Below are 18,447 nucleotides of genomic sequence, written 5' to 3' on the forward strand. Positions count from 1 at the left end.
CCAACTAGATCAATGACCCTTCAACTTTAATCCAATTGGAGAAATGATCTCTCAATTTTAACCAAATTAGTGCAATGATCCTTCAGCTTTAATCTAATTATAGTAATGATTCTTCCAACATAACTCATTTTGACAGAATTCTAACAAAATTGATGAAAATGACTATATATACACATTTTAATGAGTTAATGAACTAATGGTAATGATTTTTTAGTTAAATAATCGTTACTCAAATTTGAATGAAGATGATGGATCGTTGCTACAGGTAACTATAAAAATTCGCAATTTTTCATTTCCACTATTTCTGATTAATTCCCGAAAATCACTATAAAAATTGAAAATTGTCGTTATTCTTCGCTTTAGGCGCTGTGTTGAAACCCTCGCTCTCTTTCTCACTACAAATCTCACACCAACATCACGACCCCACCCCACCCTAAAGAACAAGCTCCGACCACCGCCCATGGCGACCAGCGCGATTAGGGTTCTTCTCCTCACTCTCCTCCTCATCGCATCCCCTTTCCTCCAAGGTCTCTCTCTCAATCCCCAAATCTAGATCTAATATATAGATTGTATTGTTTCGTTCATTTCGTTTGTTGAAATTGCGATTTGCTCATCGAATCGATTTACCAGCTAGTGTTGGGTGTATACTTGTTGGGTTTGACTTTGTTGATCGGTGCAAATTAGATCTGGTTTGACTAATTTTCGTTTTGATCGACTTGATGCTCCATTGTCTTGATGGAGTATGCTTGAATTTATTGTTGATGTGTAGGTTTGGCATGGATTAGCTCAGTTTATTGTCGTTAATTTAATTAGTAGAAAGCGAAATTTCACTTCAAGGTAGGCTTTTCAGCTAACATGCAATTGCCTTCGTGAGGTTTTGGAATTCGATTTCGTGTTTTGTTGATCTTTTTCGCTCATTGTCCTGCCCTTTTCAGATGACTTAACTAATGTTTGCATGCTGGGTTAGATAAGCAAAAGTTGAGTCTTGAGTTCAATAGACTGTGATTTACGTGTTTGGTTTGCAATATTCATAATTTGTGGAAATTAAGATAATATTTTGGTTGATTTAATGTGGATTCCAAGTGGGTCGTACTGAATATATGGTTCTTCCGATCTTTAGTCGCTAGGGGCCAGTCTGATTCGGAAGTGGATGCTTCTGACACCGTGGAAGAAAGCAGTGATCTCGGGATTGTTGGCGAGGATGTCCAAGATTTTGGAGACGGAAGTTTTAGCCCAGCTCCCGGAGTTGATACAATCTGTGTCTTCCCCAAAAACATCGCTAAAAGTAAGAATTTCATCATTATTGTACATTGGAAAATTTATAGCCATTTGTTTTCAATTTTAGAAATGTGTTTTTTACTTTGATCTTGTCTATGTAGCGGTGGCGGCAGGGGAAGAGACTGAAATACTGGTTGGTCTGAAAAATGATGGTAATAAACATAATATTTTCTTATGTGATTGGATTCTCTATTTCTTTGAGTGCAATGCAATGCTGTGTTCAAATCGTTTTTATCACCTTTATTATTTGTTCTGTGCTGTAACTTGCCAATTCCCCTTGGAAAGAGCAACATGATTACTTGTTGTGCTGGCGTACTAATGCACTTTTTCTGCTATATTTTTTCTGAAATGTTTAGAACATAGCTTAATTGCTGTTTTGATGTGAAACCAGGAGAGTCAAGCTTGAATGTGATTGCAATCAAAGCCAGCGTTCATCTTCCTTTTGATCACAATCTGCTGGTTCAGAATCTTACTGCCCAGGTAATTGTTGGTATGATTGGTTTACACATAAATAATCTCTGGATTTGCTTTTAAATTGTTTTGTTTCATCAAGAGATTTTTTTTGTTGGTTAACATGGTTTTTTAGAATCTGGAAACATTTTATGACAATTAATCTTGTTATGGACAACTGGACTTCATTTTTTATTTCCATATTGCTATAATATCTCTTTTTATTTGCTTGCTGCTTGTGATATTGCTGATTGCATGTAACTTATTTTACAAGTGAAGGATATGTATGCTTAACAAACCATAGTTTGTTAAAATCTAGATTTGCAGGATATCCATGACCAGTGTAAGTTTGGTTATCTAAGTTTCTTATTGAAGCTTAGTGAGATCTGTTTTCATAATTGACTTGGTAAAGATTATACCCCTCATTGCCTATTTTTAGCACGAGCTCAGTTGTCTAGTATTGTAATAATTAATATAAATAGTGGATGAGGGTTGATAGTCACATTGAAAGGATGATCAAACTTGCCAATTTATTTGATAGCTCAATCAAGAACATTGAGAGTGATGAGAGTTCAGATTTGAACTTTAATGTAGAAGATTTGCCTTTTACTTGTATGACATGTTGAACTGATTCATTTTAAAGTATTTTGAGGATTCAAAAAGTTTAATAACCTAAAGCCTTTTTACTTATATTTTTAAAACCCATTACCATTTGGTTGGTCATTTATTTTCCCACACCATTTTAGATTTCCTAGTTTGTAAAATGTACCTCTTATCTTTTCATGTTGGGAATTTTGTGTTATTCTTTGCATTAAAGTTGCTTCTGGCTAGTTTTATTTTGTACTTTTGTCAGTTTCACTTACAGATGTGGTTTAACTGTAGGCTTTTAACAATGGATCTGTTCCAGCTTCGGCCCAGGCTACTTTCCCATACATATTTGCTGTCAGCAAGTTCTTACAGGTATCATCATTTCTATCTATTGTTAACATCTGGAATTGCTTGTATTTTTAGTCAACTTTACTTTAAAATGCAATTGAATCAATGGAGTGGTACACTTGACCTAAATCATTTAATTTGTGTTATGCAGCCTGGCGCTTTTGATCTTGTGGGTACCATTTATTATGAGATAGACCAGCAACCATACCAGAGCACCTTCTACAATGGTACTATTGAAGTTGTTGAGGCTGGTGCTATGCTCAGCATTGAGTCTGTTTTTCTTGTCACCCTTGGATGTGCCCTTCTTGTCCTCCTAGGTTTATGGATTCATGGTCAAATACAGCACCTTTCTAAGGTATTCAAACTTACTTATGAGATTGTTGAATTTCTTGTACTTGTTTCAAATCTTTATAAAACTGCACGTTTAGTAAAATATATAGGTCATGTTAGTTATATGTTTATATTTACTTTTGTTCATTGTTTTTCATTTAATTACTCTTTTGTGTATGTCTATTTTTGGTTAGAAAACCAAGAGGGCTCCCAAGGTGGAAGTTGGAACCAAGGCTACCGATGCCTCTATGGATGAATGGCTTCAGGTATGCAGTTGATGCTCCAAAATATCTTCCTAATTATTCTTATTTTGCTAACTTGTTTTGAATTTTCAAATTTTGTGTTTCCAATGGTTAAAACATGGCCCTGTTAAAAGTTATCAATTTCTTTTTGAGATTTGCATCTCTCATAATCCAAGTCATGCACTCATAAGTTTTAATAGGGCCTATTCGATATGGGTTGCTTCATGTAGAACTTCCCGCATCTGTAGTTTAATCGGTGTTTCAAATTGCCACAGAAAAATAAAGAAGTATAAGTTTTAAATGAGGCATATAACAAAACAAAGAAGCATCGGTTCTTCTAATTTCATCTGTGTTTAGTGAGCCGAGTCAACTGTGTTGTTTAAAGTGTAGTTTGTAACTTTGATCATTATAAATTCAAGGATCCATCCTTATGTGTTCCGTTTTTACTCTTTTGATGGCCAGGGAACTGCATATACTCAGTCAGTCAAAGACAAAACAAAAAAGAAGAAATAGATTACAGAACTGTTCGCAGTTCATCTGCACGAGACATTGCATTGAAGTGCAGACTCTTGTAACCCACACTAGGGATGTGAAGATATTGAAGAGAGGTCGAAAACTTGCGCTAGTTATGGAATTTAGACCAGAAACCATTACTTGCCTTGCTTTTGTAGACATGACGGTAAACTTTTACATTTTCTTTTTTAGAGATGGAGTTGAGAAGTTCAACTAACGCAATGCTAGGAATCATACAATTTTGTTGATGCGATACAATTTTCCTTAAGATCTTGTTTTGATTCGGGATTTGCATGGATTTGGCTTGTCATTTGTTGATTCACCGTTTTTAAAGGATGTAAGTTTATGCATAGTAGCAACACTTTGGTATGAAAAACGATGACGTTAATGTTCGCATTCGACGTTTAGTCGGTGTGGGTTTGGTCACAGTGATGATAATTCTGTTGGGATTAAGAAAAGGGATGATGGAAAGCTTGTTTAAGGTAAAACAATGCAGTACTGCTTGACATACAAAGAATAGTGGCTCTGCTAATAATGTGAGAGTAAAGCATACAATGAAATCCAAAAAAAGGTAAATCTTAGTTTACTACCAATAAGTTTCGTGATTTTTAACATTTAGTATATAAAGTTTTTATCGTCTTAGAGTATATAAAGTGTTAATTTTAGAACAGTTTCATTCATCCGTAGTCTGATTGTTAAGTTTTCTGTTAACTGATGATGTGGTGCAATAACTGGGCGTCACGTATCATTAAAGGGTCCACGTGAAAATTAAAAATTCAAAAAAAAAAGTGTCTCACCCAAATTTAAAATATTAAAATAATTAATTAAATAAAAATATTAAAAAAAATTGTCAGAAAACCTAGAACCCCTTCGTCTTTCCCACCCAACACCCGTCCATCCCCCTCACCCTTGCCCCCACGGTGAACACCGACCCCAAAGGCACTGTCGTCTTCTCCACCGTTGGCAGACCCCACTATGGCTTTGACATTTTCGCCCTCCCCATCCTTGTCCACCCCTCCTCCACCAATATCGGCCCTGAGCGCCGCATCTCTGACGCCCGTTCCATCAACTTCAACGCCCAATTCGCCGACAACAACCACGAACCCCACTCCCTCGTTTTCATCTCCGAGCCAACCGGGTTTCCCGCCATTTACTTAACCCGGCTTGGACTCCCCCATCCCCAACTCTTGCACTCCAAACCCGGATCCTTCTTCCACGACCGACCCATCATAAAAAAATCACACCCTCTACTTCGTTTCAGCTCACCAGGATCCCAGTCGATACTTCAAATCCTGGTCTTCTCTCTACTCATCCACACTCCTCCATGACAAAATCACAACCCGCTTTCTCTCTCTCCAGAAAATTCGTTGCCGTCGCCTCGTACGGATCCCGTCCAGGGGGCGGTGAGTTTCACGAGCTCAACACCTATATAGTCGTATTCGAAGCATCGCGACCCAGCAAGCGCGTACTCGTCTGCGAGGGCGGTGGCTGGCCCACCTGGTTCGGCGACTCCGTCATATATTTTCACTGCCAACATGACGACGGCTGGTGGAGCATTTTCTGGGTCGATTTTCATCTTCCCAAAGATCTGGAGTCCTCTTTTGGGTTCCCGATCACTACCACTCGAGTCACTCCATCGGGGCTCCACTGCTTCATCCCGACAGCTCTCCACGACGGCAAACAAATCGCCGTCGCGACTCACTGGCCCGGTAAGAATTTCCGACACAGTGAGCTCTTTGATGTCGAATCCAAGACGTTTGAGCCTATGAAAGAGATCCTGAACCCGAATTTCCACCATTACAACCCGTTTGTTTCGCCCGATTCCGGGGTGATTCGACTCAGTGGGGCGAGTCCGATTCCACAATTCCTTATATCGAGCGAGTGTCTTCGCCTATTGAACAACTCCAGATGCTGAGGATTCAGGGTTCGTTCCCAACCTTCTCTCCGAGCGGTGATCTGATCGCGTATAATCAGGATTTGGATGGGAACAGCGGAATCAAGGTTATCAAATCGGACGGCTCAAACCGCAGGAATTTGATCAAGGGCCGGGCAGCCTTCTATAACGCCTGGAGCCCAACCAAGAAGTCGTGGAGAGGGTGGAGGGGGGGAGCCGTGATAGGGGTGGAGGGATGTCGGCTGGGGAAGACGAAGGGGTTTCTGAGTTTTTTTTTAAATTTTAATTTTTTAATACTTTTATTTAATTAATTTTTTTAATATTTTAAATTTGGGCGGAAATTTTTTTTTAAAATTTTTAATTTCCACGTGGACCCTTAATGACACGTGGCGTCCAGTCATTATTCACATGGGCGCCACGCCATCAGTTAACGGAAGACTTAACAGCAAAATTAACGGATGTATGAGACTATCCTAAAATTAATACTTTAGGTATGACTCTAGGACGAAAAACTAAATGTTGAAAACTACGAAACTTAAAAGTAGTAAACTGAGATTTACCCATGAAAAAAATACATGTTTTTGCATTTTCAATGATGTACAAGTAGTTTAACACAGGATCGTTCAAGTCAGGTTTTTTTTTTTTTCATACACATTTTTGCATTTTTAATGCTGCACAAGTAGTTAGTAAGAACCAGATAAAAAAGAAATGCTCTAAAGCTTCAGTTTGTTAACTGTAGAAGCTTTTCACGTTGTAGGTTCGAGCTTATGGGTGTAAAGCAATTTAGGGCATATTTATTGAAAGGGAATAAGATCAACTAGTAATTGATGTTAGGTTTTTGATTATGGATTTTAAGAAAATTCACATTTTTTTATTGTGTTTGATCCTAAAAATTACAAGACTTACGTGGCATGCATATCGAGCAACTACTGAGCTAATTACATCTTTCTTGTGAATGCATGCGTGCAACTCGCGATTGAGCTTGGTTGAGCGAGTAGAATAGATGTGGTGGTATGGTGTTGAACACCTTGCTGACTTCTGCATTGAACAGCTAGGTTCTATAATCTAAAGAGAAGGTATTCAATTCACTATTAAGTTCAAGATCTTCGACTCTATTTGTAAAAATATAGGTGCGCCGAATTGGAATCAGGATGCAAGAGTAAAGATACTCAAAGGAAATGAGTGTCTTTTATTGTGAATGTCATTTGACTGTCGGAATGGTGAACTTTGAATTGCACATGGGAGTAATGATTATAGACACCTCACTTCACTGAGAAGCGAATGAAGTGACCTCATTTGGCGAAATAATTGAAGACTCCTCGTCGACTGAGACTTGGATAGATAATCAAACTTAAAGTAGTGTTGTTAATCAAAATTGAAGATACTTCTCGATCGATTGATTTTATGGCTCTAGTGGTGTTAATCCAAACTAAATGTGTTGCTGGTCGCCAATACAATGTTGTTAATCCAAACTGAGGGTGTGCTGTCGAGGTGTTAGGATAATTAGAATTTTTCTCAGGGGTGTGAAAAGGTTTCGCGTAGAGCGTTTGTGTTTGTGTGCTGAGTTGAAGAGGGCTCTGTACGTTGCAAAACTTTATATTTACAAGGGTGAATTTCGTGATGGGCAAGTCTGCTGAGTTGTAAAATTATGATAATATTCCAATTTCGCGGCATATTCTTTGAATATACTCGGAATTCTTGGCGAAAACTCTATCATTTCCAAGTCTCGTAGTCTTCGACTAGGATCGAAACCTAGATTGATTATACGATTGATTCAACCTTTATACGGAAACCAATCCCGATCCTTAAAATTTCTCTCGTCCAACAACTTAAAGTATATGGGCAGAGTAGGTGCAAAATCGCGTCCAAACAGATTCTATGTGTTGTAAAAAGGTTAAGAAGGAAAATAATTCTCATGGTTACATTTTTGTTAATACATGAAATTGAATTGATTCATGTTCTTATTCCCTGCACGTAAACATGTTCTTACTTGATATGCATAGTTTACCGATAAATCCTATGTAGATGATTCCACATATAATTTGACCTTAAATTCAGGAGCGCTAAAGAAATAAATAATAAATAAAATATTGTCACAACAATTTACCATATGGAGTTTCAAGAGTTTTTCTCTCTTAGTTACTTATACGGTCATACCAATAATTTTATCACTATAACTACCCCTTGTACCTACAACTTGATACAGGACTTAGAGCCCACAAGTGGAATGATATCTAACCTCATATAATAGAGTGAGTAGTCTATTTAATATCATAGAGAAATTCTTTTATACCATATTGGCAAGTTTCTTTGTAGGGGCTTGAGTATGTGTACAAAAATACCCAGAGTTGGCCCTGTGGGCAGTTGGCATTCTCCAACGAGTAGGATTCTCTTATCTCATATTTCCATCTTCTTTCCTCTCCTCCTTTCATACTTTTCTTTTTATCATTTTATTCCTATAAAAAAAATCAATATAAGATGTTGACGTGACTTATTCATAGTCGTTCAAGTAGGAGGGAAGGAAAAGGGAGAGAATCCTCATCCAACCTCCACTCTGCAGGGACCCTCAATTTGTTTTTATTATATATACTAGCATTTGCCTACACACTTTGTGTGTATAAACACATTTTTTTTGGTTTTTTTTTAATATTTTATTTTAACATCACCTATAGGTGAGGCTTCAATAAAAACAGTAAAATTTAGACCTATGAAATTACATTATTGCCCATCATTTTTTTTGTGTGATAGAAGACAAATTTGTTTTTTCACCCTTTTTTTATTGTTTTATTAATTAGCCCATTAGCATGAGCGGCCCAACATTTATAAAATTTAGTTATTTATATAATTAATTGAATAAATAAAATAGCAAACTTAATTTGTATGTTAAAGGGGAAACGTCAAGCAACTCAAACATGTTCTGATTGATGTGAAAAACAAACTTGTTTACTTCTTTTGTCGCACTCCCTAGACAATAAACGCTAAACGGTTAAACCCTTTGGCCTCTGTCGCATTTTCCAAACCAACACCAAATTCTAAACACCCTTGTTTATTCCAATCGGTTCCCTTATCAAATAGAGAAATTTCTCAAAATCTCAATCTTGGACTCTTGACTGCAAACTAATAAGGCAATCGAAGAGAGAATTCATCTTTTTTTAAGTTTTTTCTTTTTGAGTTATTGGAATTTTTTTCTTTGGTATTGTAATGTACCAATGGTTTGATATTATTAGAATAGTGCTATTCACACATCTATTTTTACCTCCCACACACCTTTGTTAAGTTGTTGATTTCTTCAATTCATTTGATCCAACGGCCGAAAATTGAGAAGAGTGTGTAAGAAGTAAAAATAGGTGAGTGGATAGCACTACCCTATTATTATTGTGTTTGTAATTTGGCTTTATGTAGGTATATTTGAAAATTGTGAACTTGTGATGCTAAATTTCAGAAGCATAAGAGAATTTCTTATATTCATCAATTAAGTTTTATTGTTTTTTACGATTTTACCGGCTTAATTAGTACATTTGGATGTAAAAACACGACACGTGTAATATATAAATAATGTTTGTATATCTTTTTTCTTTTGATATTTATTTTAATGATATTTGATTTAGAAATAGCATATTTCATGCATTTGGTGAATTCTTTTTTATACATATACACATCAATGTAAAAAAAATTGATGTCAGAGAATTCTAAAACCCCACTTCAAAGACTCGCCTAAAAATGCAAATTCTCATTGCCGGCCCTGAAAATACCTATCAACATGCCTCTGATTGCTGTCATTTGAACAACTTAACTTTTTCCATATGCTCTATGATTCCACAATTTTAGAACCCACTCCACCATGCTCATATGAATAAACAAATTGAGTTAGACATTGTCTTCAAATTTTGATCGGAGTTTAAATTAAAGATTCATAAGTATTGGTCCTTAAATTTGTTTAACTTTCGTCCTTTATAACCATTTCTTTCGACTAGAAATTCTAACGGCGTTATCCAAAAGGAGCACTACTCCATTTTGTGATGGGTTTTGAGACCAATACTCATGAATATTTCATTGGGAAACTGAAATTTCAATTGAATCAAAGGTTTAATTACTCCAAGTAAAGAAACCAAGTCCAATTTTCTCTAAATCAATTTCAAATTTGAAAAGGAAAAGAGAGGAGGCATTTCGAACTCCACTACTACTAGCCTCCTATTGTAATTAAACAGGCATATGATGAGTGTGCGTCCACATTCAATACACAGCCTGTACTTTTGATGAGACCTTGGTTGTTATGACAATTGGTTGATATTTTAGTTGATATGATGACCACGTGAATTAGCTATGTGCCTCACATATATTATGCAAATGCTACCATTTGTTTCTTCTTTTAATCTCCCAACTGTGACAAATTAAACCACCAAGTCAATAAGAGAAATTAAATGTGGGCTCATATGATCATATGTTACCATCGCCAAATTGTTAAGCGTACGCGTAACTTGCAAAATCGGCTCATGAGGAAAGGGTGTGCCATGTAGAAGAATACAATCTATCCTAGTATCCGTATCGGAAATTTAATAGAATAAATTACAATTTATAATGAATGATTTTACTCTTAATTGCACGAGGTTTTTTGTTGGAGTTTCGAGTTAAAATCTCATTATATCTCATTGTCCCACATTGGTCACCACCAAAATGTTTCCTACACTTAGCACTTTGTCTCTCTACCAAGTGATTAGAAAGACCATGAAGAGCAAAATTTAGCTTAAACCTTGAGTTTGGGCTTTGGGTTGTGATTAATTATTAATATATATTTGATTATCAAAAAATGGACCTTGGGGCTATTTAGCTCAAACTCTAATATTAAATCCAAGAATCAATTATTTTTTTAATTTTGGATTTAATGTTGGAATCTTGACTAAGAGAACCACAAAGATATTCGTCAGAAGTCAAGTTTTTCAATGTTGGAATCTTGACTTAGATCGTTGAATCTTGGTGAAGCAGACGTTTATTAAACTATAAGCACAAAGTAGGGACAAAATTCTGTTTTATCAAGGACATTATGGTACGTAAGCCTCGATCATTATAGTATTTGTTTAATATTAATTTCGTTCATATTATGTAAATATACTTAGTTGCAATTTATTGTTTATAAGCATATAGTTTATGTATATATATTTGGCATTATTTATCGATAAATATCCAACAACTTTGTGATAAAACAAAACACATGCAAGGTTGTGTACATAATTAAGTTGAGATATTATCAATGTGATTAGTAGTGTCTTGATGACCCGACTTTTTGAATTATCAAAGCTTTGTTTTCAAATGGTATCGAGTTCAATTTTCATTTCCCATGCTTCTTTGGTTGTTTTCAGTACAAGATGAGGTTGCACCTATATGTTTGCCCCTCTCATTCTTGTTCGAGTTCAATTCTAGTTCTCCATGCTTTCTTTGGTTGTTTTCAACCGCAAGGTGAGGTTGCACCTATATATGTCTGCCACTCTCATTCCACAAGTTCGGTTATTCCCATATATGTGCATAAATAGTCATGCACGTGTCAAACAGTGTAAACTTGATAAATATTGTCAACTCATTCTCGTATAGTTTAAATTTGTATGGGCATATAGTGATTGTATAACAGAGATTAGTTTGGTAAATTAAGCATGGTTTTTGTGTAAAAAGCAAGGTATTAATGGGAGCCGAGTAAGTAGGTTTAGACAGATAAGTACACCAACACGCATTAAGCTGTGCAGTTGGGAGCTCATTGAAGGGACGATATTGTGATATGGAGGATGAAGTCAGTGCGCGCGTTACGTACGGTCCTTTTCTTGTCCCCTAAACGCAAGGTCTAACCCTAAAGGGAAGGGTCCCTAACCTCATGTGAAGCCCTTAAATTTCAGTGCGGTGTGCTTTTAGATCGAAGTGCTTATAAGCACTATATAATGTATGCCTTGTAAGCTGTGTAATACAAGAAGCTTAAACTTAAGCTGTGTAATACTAGTGCATATAACCACCATAGATTAAGCTTTTTTGTCTTCGTTGGGGTGCGGTTCCCAATGAAGATCTTCCAGAAGTGCTTCTGGCTTTGTGTGCTTTTTGTGAGCTTTTGCTACGCTGAACAGACAGTTGAGGTACTTGGTGTTGGAGAATGTACTGACTGTGATCAGAATAGCATTAAGACTAGCCGTGCCTTTTCAGGTAACATAATTGCTGGTTGCATTTTTCTGTCTAAGCTGCTCATATTTTAGGTATTTATGCATTGCCATGCATATTACTGTGTTGCAATATTGCATGAACTCAAAAGTGGACAGAAAACTGACTATATTTGGAAAACAGTTTCAGTGAAGTTTTATTTCCTCTTTCGCCTACGGAATTATATAGCTTCCAGGACCGGCCGGCCCAGGCCCAATGCGGGCAGGGTGACCGTCTGGGACCCAAAATAATTGGGGATACCAAAATTATTAGGACATTATATTTTTATATGTTTTTATAAGAGTATAAATTTATTAAATTTGGATCAATGACAAAGAATTTTAACAAGAACTTGTGGTTTTGTTGTTTGAAATTAATGAGGAGGTATTGGGTTCAAAACATCATGTGTGCTTATCTACTTTTCAATTTTTACAAATTTCTTTTCATAAGAGTATAAATATATAAAATTTGACTAAATGATCAAGAAGTTTAATTAGAATCAATGATTTTTGTTGTTTAAAATTAACGAGAGGTTTATTCTTTTCAATTTTTACGAATTTTTGTTTGGTTGTTAATTTATTTTTAATTAGTGGCTAGTAGTTATGTGGGTTGTTATTTTTAAACATGTATTCCAATTCAAGTCTAATCTTCAACAAAGAGTAAGTATAATTTTATCAATGTCTTATGTGTGAAAAAAAAAAATTCTTATATAAAATAAGGGCACATTTTTTAGCATCGCCCCGGGCCTCAAAAATCTCTAAACCGGCCCTGATAACTTCTCTAGTATAACACTTAATTCTTCCCCTCTCCCTCTCACAAACAAATACACCAATTAGGTTTTTATTCTCGACGTAAACTGTTATCAAACCTGGCTACAATTTTGTAGGTCTTCGTGTAACAATTGATTGCAAGCCAGAAAATGGACACTTCAAGACAAGAAGAGTTGGGGAGCTCAATGAACATGGAGAGTTCAAAGTCTCACTCCCTAAAGAGATTCTAAAAGAAGAAAACCAACTAAAAGAGGACTGTTATGCCCAACTCCACAGTGCATCAGCTGTCCCTTGTGCTGCCCATGACGGCCTAAAATCCACAAAAATAGTCTTCAAGTCTAAGGCAAGTGATGGGACACAAACCTTTGGAGTGGTTGGTGGAAAGCTCAAATTTTCACCTGTGACGTGCACTTCCGCCTTCTTTTGGCCTCACAAGAAGCACCCACTTTTTTCCAAATTGCCACATTTGCCTAAGTTGCCAACTTTCCCTAAATCTCACCCAATTTTGGGACACCCATTCCCATTCCCTCCTAAGGTTTTTCCTCCATTCCCACCTAAGGTCTTCCCTCCAAAAGTACCAATCTTCAAGAAGCCTCTTCCTCCACCAGTGCCAATCTACAAGAAACCTCTCCCTCCCCACATCCCAGTGTACAAGAAGCCTCTTCCACCACCAATCCCAGTATACAAGAAGCCTCTTCCACCACCAGTCCCAATATACAAGAAGCCTCTTCCACCACCAATCCCAGTATACAAGAAGCCTCTTCCACCACCAGTCCCAGTATACAAGAAGCCACTTCCACCACCAGTCCCAATATACAAAAAGCCACTTCCCCCACTAGTCCCAGTATACAAAAAGCCTCTTCCCCCACCAATTCCCATATACACAAAGCCATTTCCACCACCAGTCCCATTCTTTAAGCCAAAGCCAAAGCCACATCCATTCTTTAAGCCAAAGCCAAAGCCACATCCATTCTTTAAGCCTCACCCTCCACTGCCAAAGATTCCTCATCCATTCTTTAAGCCTCTCCCTCCATTGCCAAAGATTCCTCACCCATTCTTTAAGAAGCCACCAATCCCACCACTCCACCCAAAATATTACTTCCCCCACCCAAAGGATGGCAAGTTCCCACCCATGCCACCTTTGGTTCCTCAATATCCTTAGGTTATTAAAGTACCATATACCATTTCCAGTTATAAGTAGGAGCATGAATATTGTTGTGTGGTGAAGTGAAAGCATGAAGGAAATTAAGATCAAAATAAATTAAGCCTTCAAAAGTTCAAGCCTTGAAGAAAAAGAGAAGCAAAGATCAGAAAGATAGCTAAGAAAGTGGAACACTTGTTTATTTATGAGTTAATATTTGACTTGTTTGGATTTTATTTCTTTAAATTGTAATATCCCATTTGTTTTTGTAGATTTTCGTATGCATATGGCTTCTGTTACAGTGTTACTTTTCATGTGTTTCATAGTAAATATTCACTATTCTGTTGTGATTCCTTTTGGGATTACAGTTGTGGGAATTCAAGTTTTATGTATTGTATATCGCATACAAGTTAATCATGGCTCAACGTAACATCTTAGTAATCAAAATTTTTAACAACTAAATTTTTCGTTTCATTAGACGTTAGTTGTGTGTATTTACCACTTAATACATTATTTTTTTAATACAAGTGATATCAGGAGGTAGGATGATTTGAAAGTGTTGTCTACAAACTTAAGAAGGGGGCAATGCTAGATTCAATTCATTTTCTTCTCCTCTGGGATTTGATGACACCTTACTATTGTCCTTTTCAAAGAGGCGTATTTAGCTATCATCCCCCATTGAACTATTGGTGCAACGATCGATTCTTGGTGTGGATGCAAATTTCTGCCTTTTCTTCCTTTAACGAAAATGTATCTGCAAAATAGTAACACCTAAGATTAAGGTCAAAAACCTCACGCGCCCATGATGAATTTGGGGGGGGGGGGGGGCATTGGCCAAAGAATCTTTGATGCCAAAGTTAGAATTCTAAAAAGAATGTGTTAGGGGTTAGCAAAAAAATCTCCTGAATTTTAGAGATAAAGTGGATATTTATAGAAGAAAAGGAGAAAGTGGGACGGCTTTCTAGGGTTTAGGGATGGCCGGCCCTGGGTTGTGTTTACGTTGGAATATTCCAAGATATTTGTGTAAATAAATATGTTGGAGGAATGTATTAATGACAAGAATAAGAAATTATTCTATTATAAATACCTTTGACTTTTTCTACCTGCTCATTTAATATGGGCATTCTTGTCCTTCTTGAGAAATAATCTATGTGTCAGCTCCATGATTTTTGGGATTATTTTTAGCCCCACAAATGCCCCCACATCTACTGGGCTGCTCGCAGGAAAGGGTTGGAGGTGTAGAAATCCAAAGCTACACAATTTAAGGTAGATTCTCACTTTGACTTGGAATTTAAATTCTTCTAGGAAATGGATTTTAATCACCACCAAAATTTATTTAAGCCTACCTTAAGCAGGGTATTAAATAAACTTGGAGGTAAATTAAAATTCCTACAAGAAAGAAAGAAAGAAAGCCAAAGGATATTTGTTCCCTCTCCCCTAGCAATCTTCTTTGCTTGCCCGTGCAAATAATTGTGTTTCGTTGCTTTACTTCTCCAAGATAAGAAAAAATTAATCTTCTCTTTCTTCTTAATTTTTCAGAGCCATGGGGCTTGAAGTAATGTCATGGGATTAATGACTACAGGCTCAATTGGAAGTACTTTTAAAACAGATGTAAGTGCTTTTGCTGAAAATATTTTTGAAACTAATCCATAATTAAAATGCAAGTGAATCCTTAAAAAAACACTTAAAGTCATGCCTACAAGAAGTACATAACTTGTTTTTGTAGGAAAGCACTTCAAGTACTCTTGGAACCCAATCATTTTCTCTAAAAGCGATTTAAGTCATTTTAAAAGCATTTCCAAACGAGTTATACTTCAATTTCACTCTTGTTCACCATTTAGTGTAAAATCCATTGTATGCTTTCAGTTATGCTAAAAGAACATAACAAAATATCAAAAGTTTACTCACTCCAATTTAAAAGCCTTGTACTATGATAATTAATTTGGAATTTCTGGAGCAATTGTAAATATCATGTGCATATGACAATTTGAAATAGTAAACTTTCAAAATTTTGCCTAGCCGGGAAATCCAAAAGTGGGCCAAATTTTGAACGGCATTTTTGAGTCTTAGGATAGGTACAAAATATGTGGTTGTCCTTTGATTTTGTGTCTATAAAAGACAACACAATACACTCCATTTCCTCATCCCTCAAGCAAAGAACTCCATAACTAAGGATGGCAATTTAACCCGTCAAATCCGATCCCCGCAAGTAATCGATCTGAATGGTTCGGTTTCGAGCATAAAATTTCGAGTATATTACGGTTATGGGTAACCGTCGGGTAAATTTTTCGGTTTCAGGTTCGGTTATGGTTATTGGGGTATCCGCCCTAAACCTATACACAAAACTGAACCATTTCATCTATTAATAAAAAACTATAAATATTTATTATATGAAAAGAGGTTGTTAATAATCATGCATTGAAGCTGCACAGATATGGAGGTGGACAAGTGTGAGGAGACGACTCTGCATGATGTGAACATGGAGGAGGATATGAGGAGGAAGCAGCAACAGGCTCAGCATGAGGCCCATGATGAGGACGATGACTTGCCTGGTGGTGCTCAGAGGGTGCAATGCGCCCAACATTGATGACTAATGCTAGTTTTTTAAAACTTGTACAAGTTAATAATATAAATAAATATATAAATATCATAATGGGGAAAACCATTCCCCAATCATAAATCCGTCACCCAACGGGTTTGGTTATGAGGAAAACTCGTTCGGGATTTCTACGAGTTGGGGTTCGGGGAAAATAAATGGGTTTGGGAATGGGGATGACACATCTAAACCCAATCCACCTCGTTGCCATCCCTATCCATAACCACTCTCAAACAATGAAATCTTCATCTTCATGTTCACACTCTTGCTCCCCTCCCACCTCTCTTGAAAATCTTTTTCTTCCCGTTCTCACTCTTGCTCACCTCCCACGTCCTCTCGAATCGAAGACATAGGTTCTTGGTGTTAGAGTAAATGTAGAAATATAGAGAATACTCCGAAGGATGACTTTGAGGTATGACTTGAATCGTTTCTTTAGAGTGTTATTTGCCCCCACTTGAATGAGTTTGCTAAAGGGTTCTTGGCAAATCACTTCCAGGATACAACAAAGTATAGAATATTTGATTAGCAAAACCGAATTATATTCCCTTAGAAATAACTAGAAAGAAATTGTATGAATGTGATGGAGAGAGAAGAGAGCAAGGAATGTAGAAACAAATTTCTGAAATTGTGTGTGAAACATTATGCCACAATAGGTATTTATAGACATTAAAGCACACGTTCATCGAGTCATTTAATTTTAGTTGAAGATATACAACCCTTCTTAATAGTGTTAACTCAAAAGACATGTATTCTATTTGGAATTTTCAGAAAATAAATATTGACTAATTACATCTTTAAACTCTACTTATACAATTTAAGTAAGCATCATGTCTTTTAACCAAAAGTTGCAGTTCAACCAAAAGGTACAAGGTTGAATTAAATCCAACCTTTCTATACATATGTTGCCACACACATGCTGCGGATCGTAGCAGCACCAGGTCATATATATTCATATATGTTATGGCCTATATTTAACTAATAAGGGAAGGGGGCTGGTGACACAGAGAGAGAATATATATAGAGAGAAATGTATGTAGGGTTGTGTGGAGGAATGTGTGTGTTATTCCTCTTACATAGTGCATTTATTTATAGTAATTGTTTGTACCATACTTGACCAATCCCGAAACTACAGAGTACCAGTCAACGTTATACCGTCAAGAACCCAGAAGATTTTCCCTCCAACCAGGAGGCCAATCACAACGCAACACGTGTCGACATCATAAGCCAATCAAGCGCGACACGTGTCAACATCAGAAGCCAATCACAACACGACACGTGTCAATGTTAGAACAAAGCTAGAAACTCTCATCTATAAAAGGAGATCATTCTCCCACAATATTTCCTAATGTCATTTGTACTAAATCATTCACTAGTACTCACTAAAGGAGAGCTTGAACCTATGTACTTGTATAAACCCTTCATAATTAATGAGAACTCCTCTACTCCGTGGACGTAGCCAATCTGGGTGAACTACGTACATCTTGTGTTTGCTTCCCTGTCTCTATCCATTTACATACTTATCCACACTAGTGACCGGAACAATCTAGCGAATGTCACAAACTTGACACTTTTTGTTGTTCCAAAGTCTTCACTGATTTTGTGCATCAATAGTAATAAAAGGGAGAAGAAATCCTTCATCCCCAAGGAATACAAGTTCATATAGGAAAGAATAACTAGAATAAAAACTAATCTAGGATTTACACAATTACACTTAAACTAGAAAGTTTACAACACTCCCCTTTGAGTGTGTAAATACTTAAGGTAGATTCAACATCATGTAGAAGTTGAGAAAGTCGACTCATTGGCACTGATTATGGGAACACGCTAATCTTAATAAGGTAGGAACTTGCATAAGGAAGTAAGTCTCACTAAAAACCCCTATGGCTATAGTAAAAACCCAAGTGGGGACAAAACCCATAGTCTAAGGAAAAATGCGTGAGAAATGCAAAGTCAAATGAAACGTCTACGGGACGTCATCAAGGATATGATAAACCCAATGTGGGTGTCTCGTTAAAATCTAGTTAGGTAGCAAAAACCCAGTGGGAAAAATGCTCATAATTGTAGGGAAAACAAGTACATTAAGATCAAGCATGTATACTTCAAGATACTCCCCTTGAGTCTGA

The 18,447-nt window shown here is 36.7% G+C and overlaps 2 protein-coding genes and 1 pseudogene across 2 annotated transcripts; all 3 read left to right on the top strand.

Moving 5' to 3' along the window:
* Nucleotides 1-300: 300 nt before the first annotated feature.
* Nucleotides 301-4,043, top strand: LOC114827626 (translocon-associated protein subunit alpha-like). The gene is made up of 9 exons (XM_070806620.1): nucleotides 301-527; nucleotides 1,121-1,285; nucleotides 1,380-1,430; nucleotides 1,670-1,758; nucleotides 2,611-2,688; nucleotides 2,816-3,019; nucleotides 3,189-3,260; nucleotides 3,699-3,782; nucleotides 3,815-4,043. Exons 1-8 carry the CDS (start codon nucleotides 461-463, stop codon nucleotides 3,747-3,749), a joined length of 777 nt encoding a protein of 258 aa, XP_070662721.1. The 5' UTR covers nucleotides 301-460; the 3' UTR covers nucleotides 3,750-3,782; nucleotides 3,815-4,043.
* On the top strand, nucleotides 3,910-8,028 carry LOC114827409 (uncharacterized; annotated as a pseudogene).
* Nucleotides 8,029-11,396: 3,368 nt separating this feature from the next.
* Nucleotides 11,397-14,105, top strand: LOC114827627 (proline-rich protein 4-like). The gene is made up of 2 exons (XM_029109725.2): nucleotides 11,397-11,823; nucleotides 12,704-14,105. Exons 1-2 carry the CDS (start codon nucleotides 11,682-11,684, stop codon nucleotides 13,747-13,749), a joined length of 1,188 nt encoding a protein of 395 aa, XP_028965558.1. The 5' UTR covers nucleotides 11,397-11,681; the 3' UTR covers nucleotides 13,750-14,105.
* Nucleotides 14,106-18,447: the final 4,342 nt, after the last annotated feature.

The sequence above is a fragment of the Malus domestica genome, chromosome 10 (genome assembly GCF_042453785.1).
Source record: "Malus domestica chromosome 10, GDT2T_hap1".
Lineage (NCBI taxonomy): Eukaryota > Viridiplantae > Streptophyta > Magnoliopsida > Rosales > Rosaceae > Malus > Malus domestica.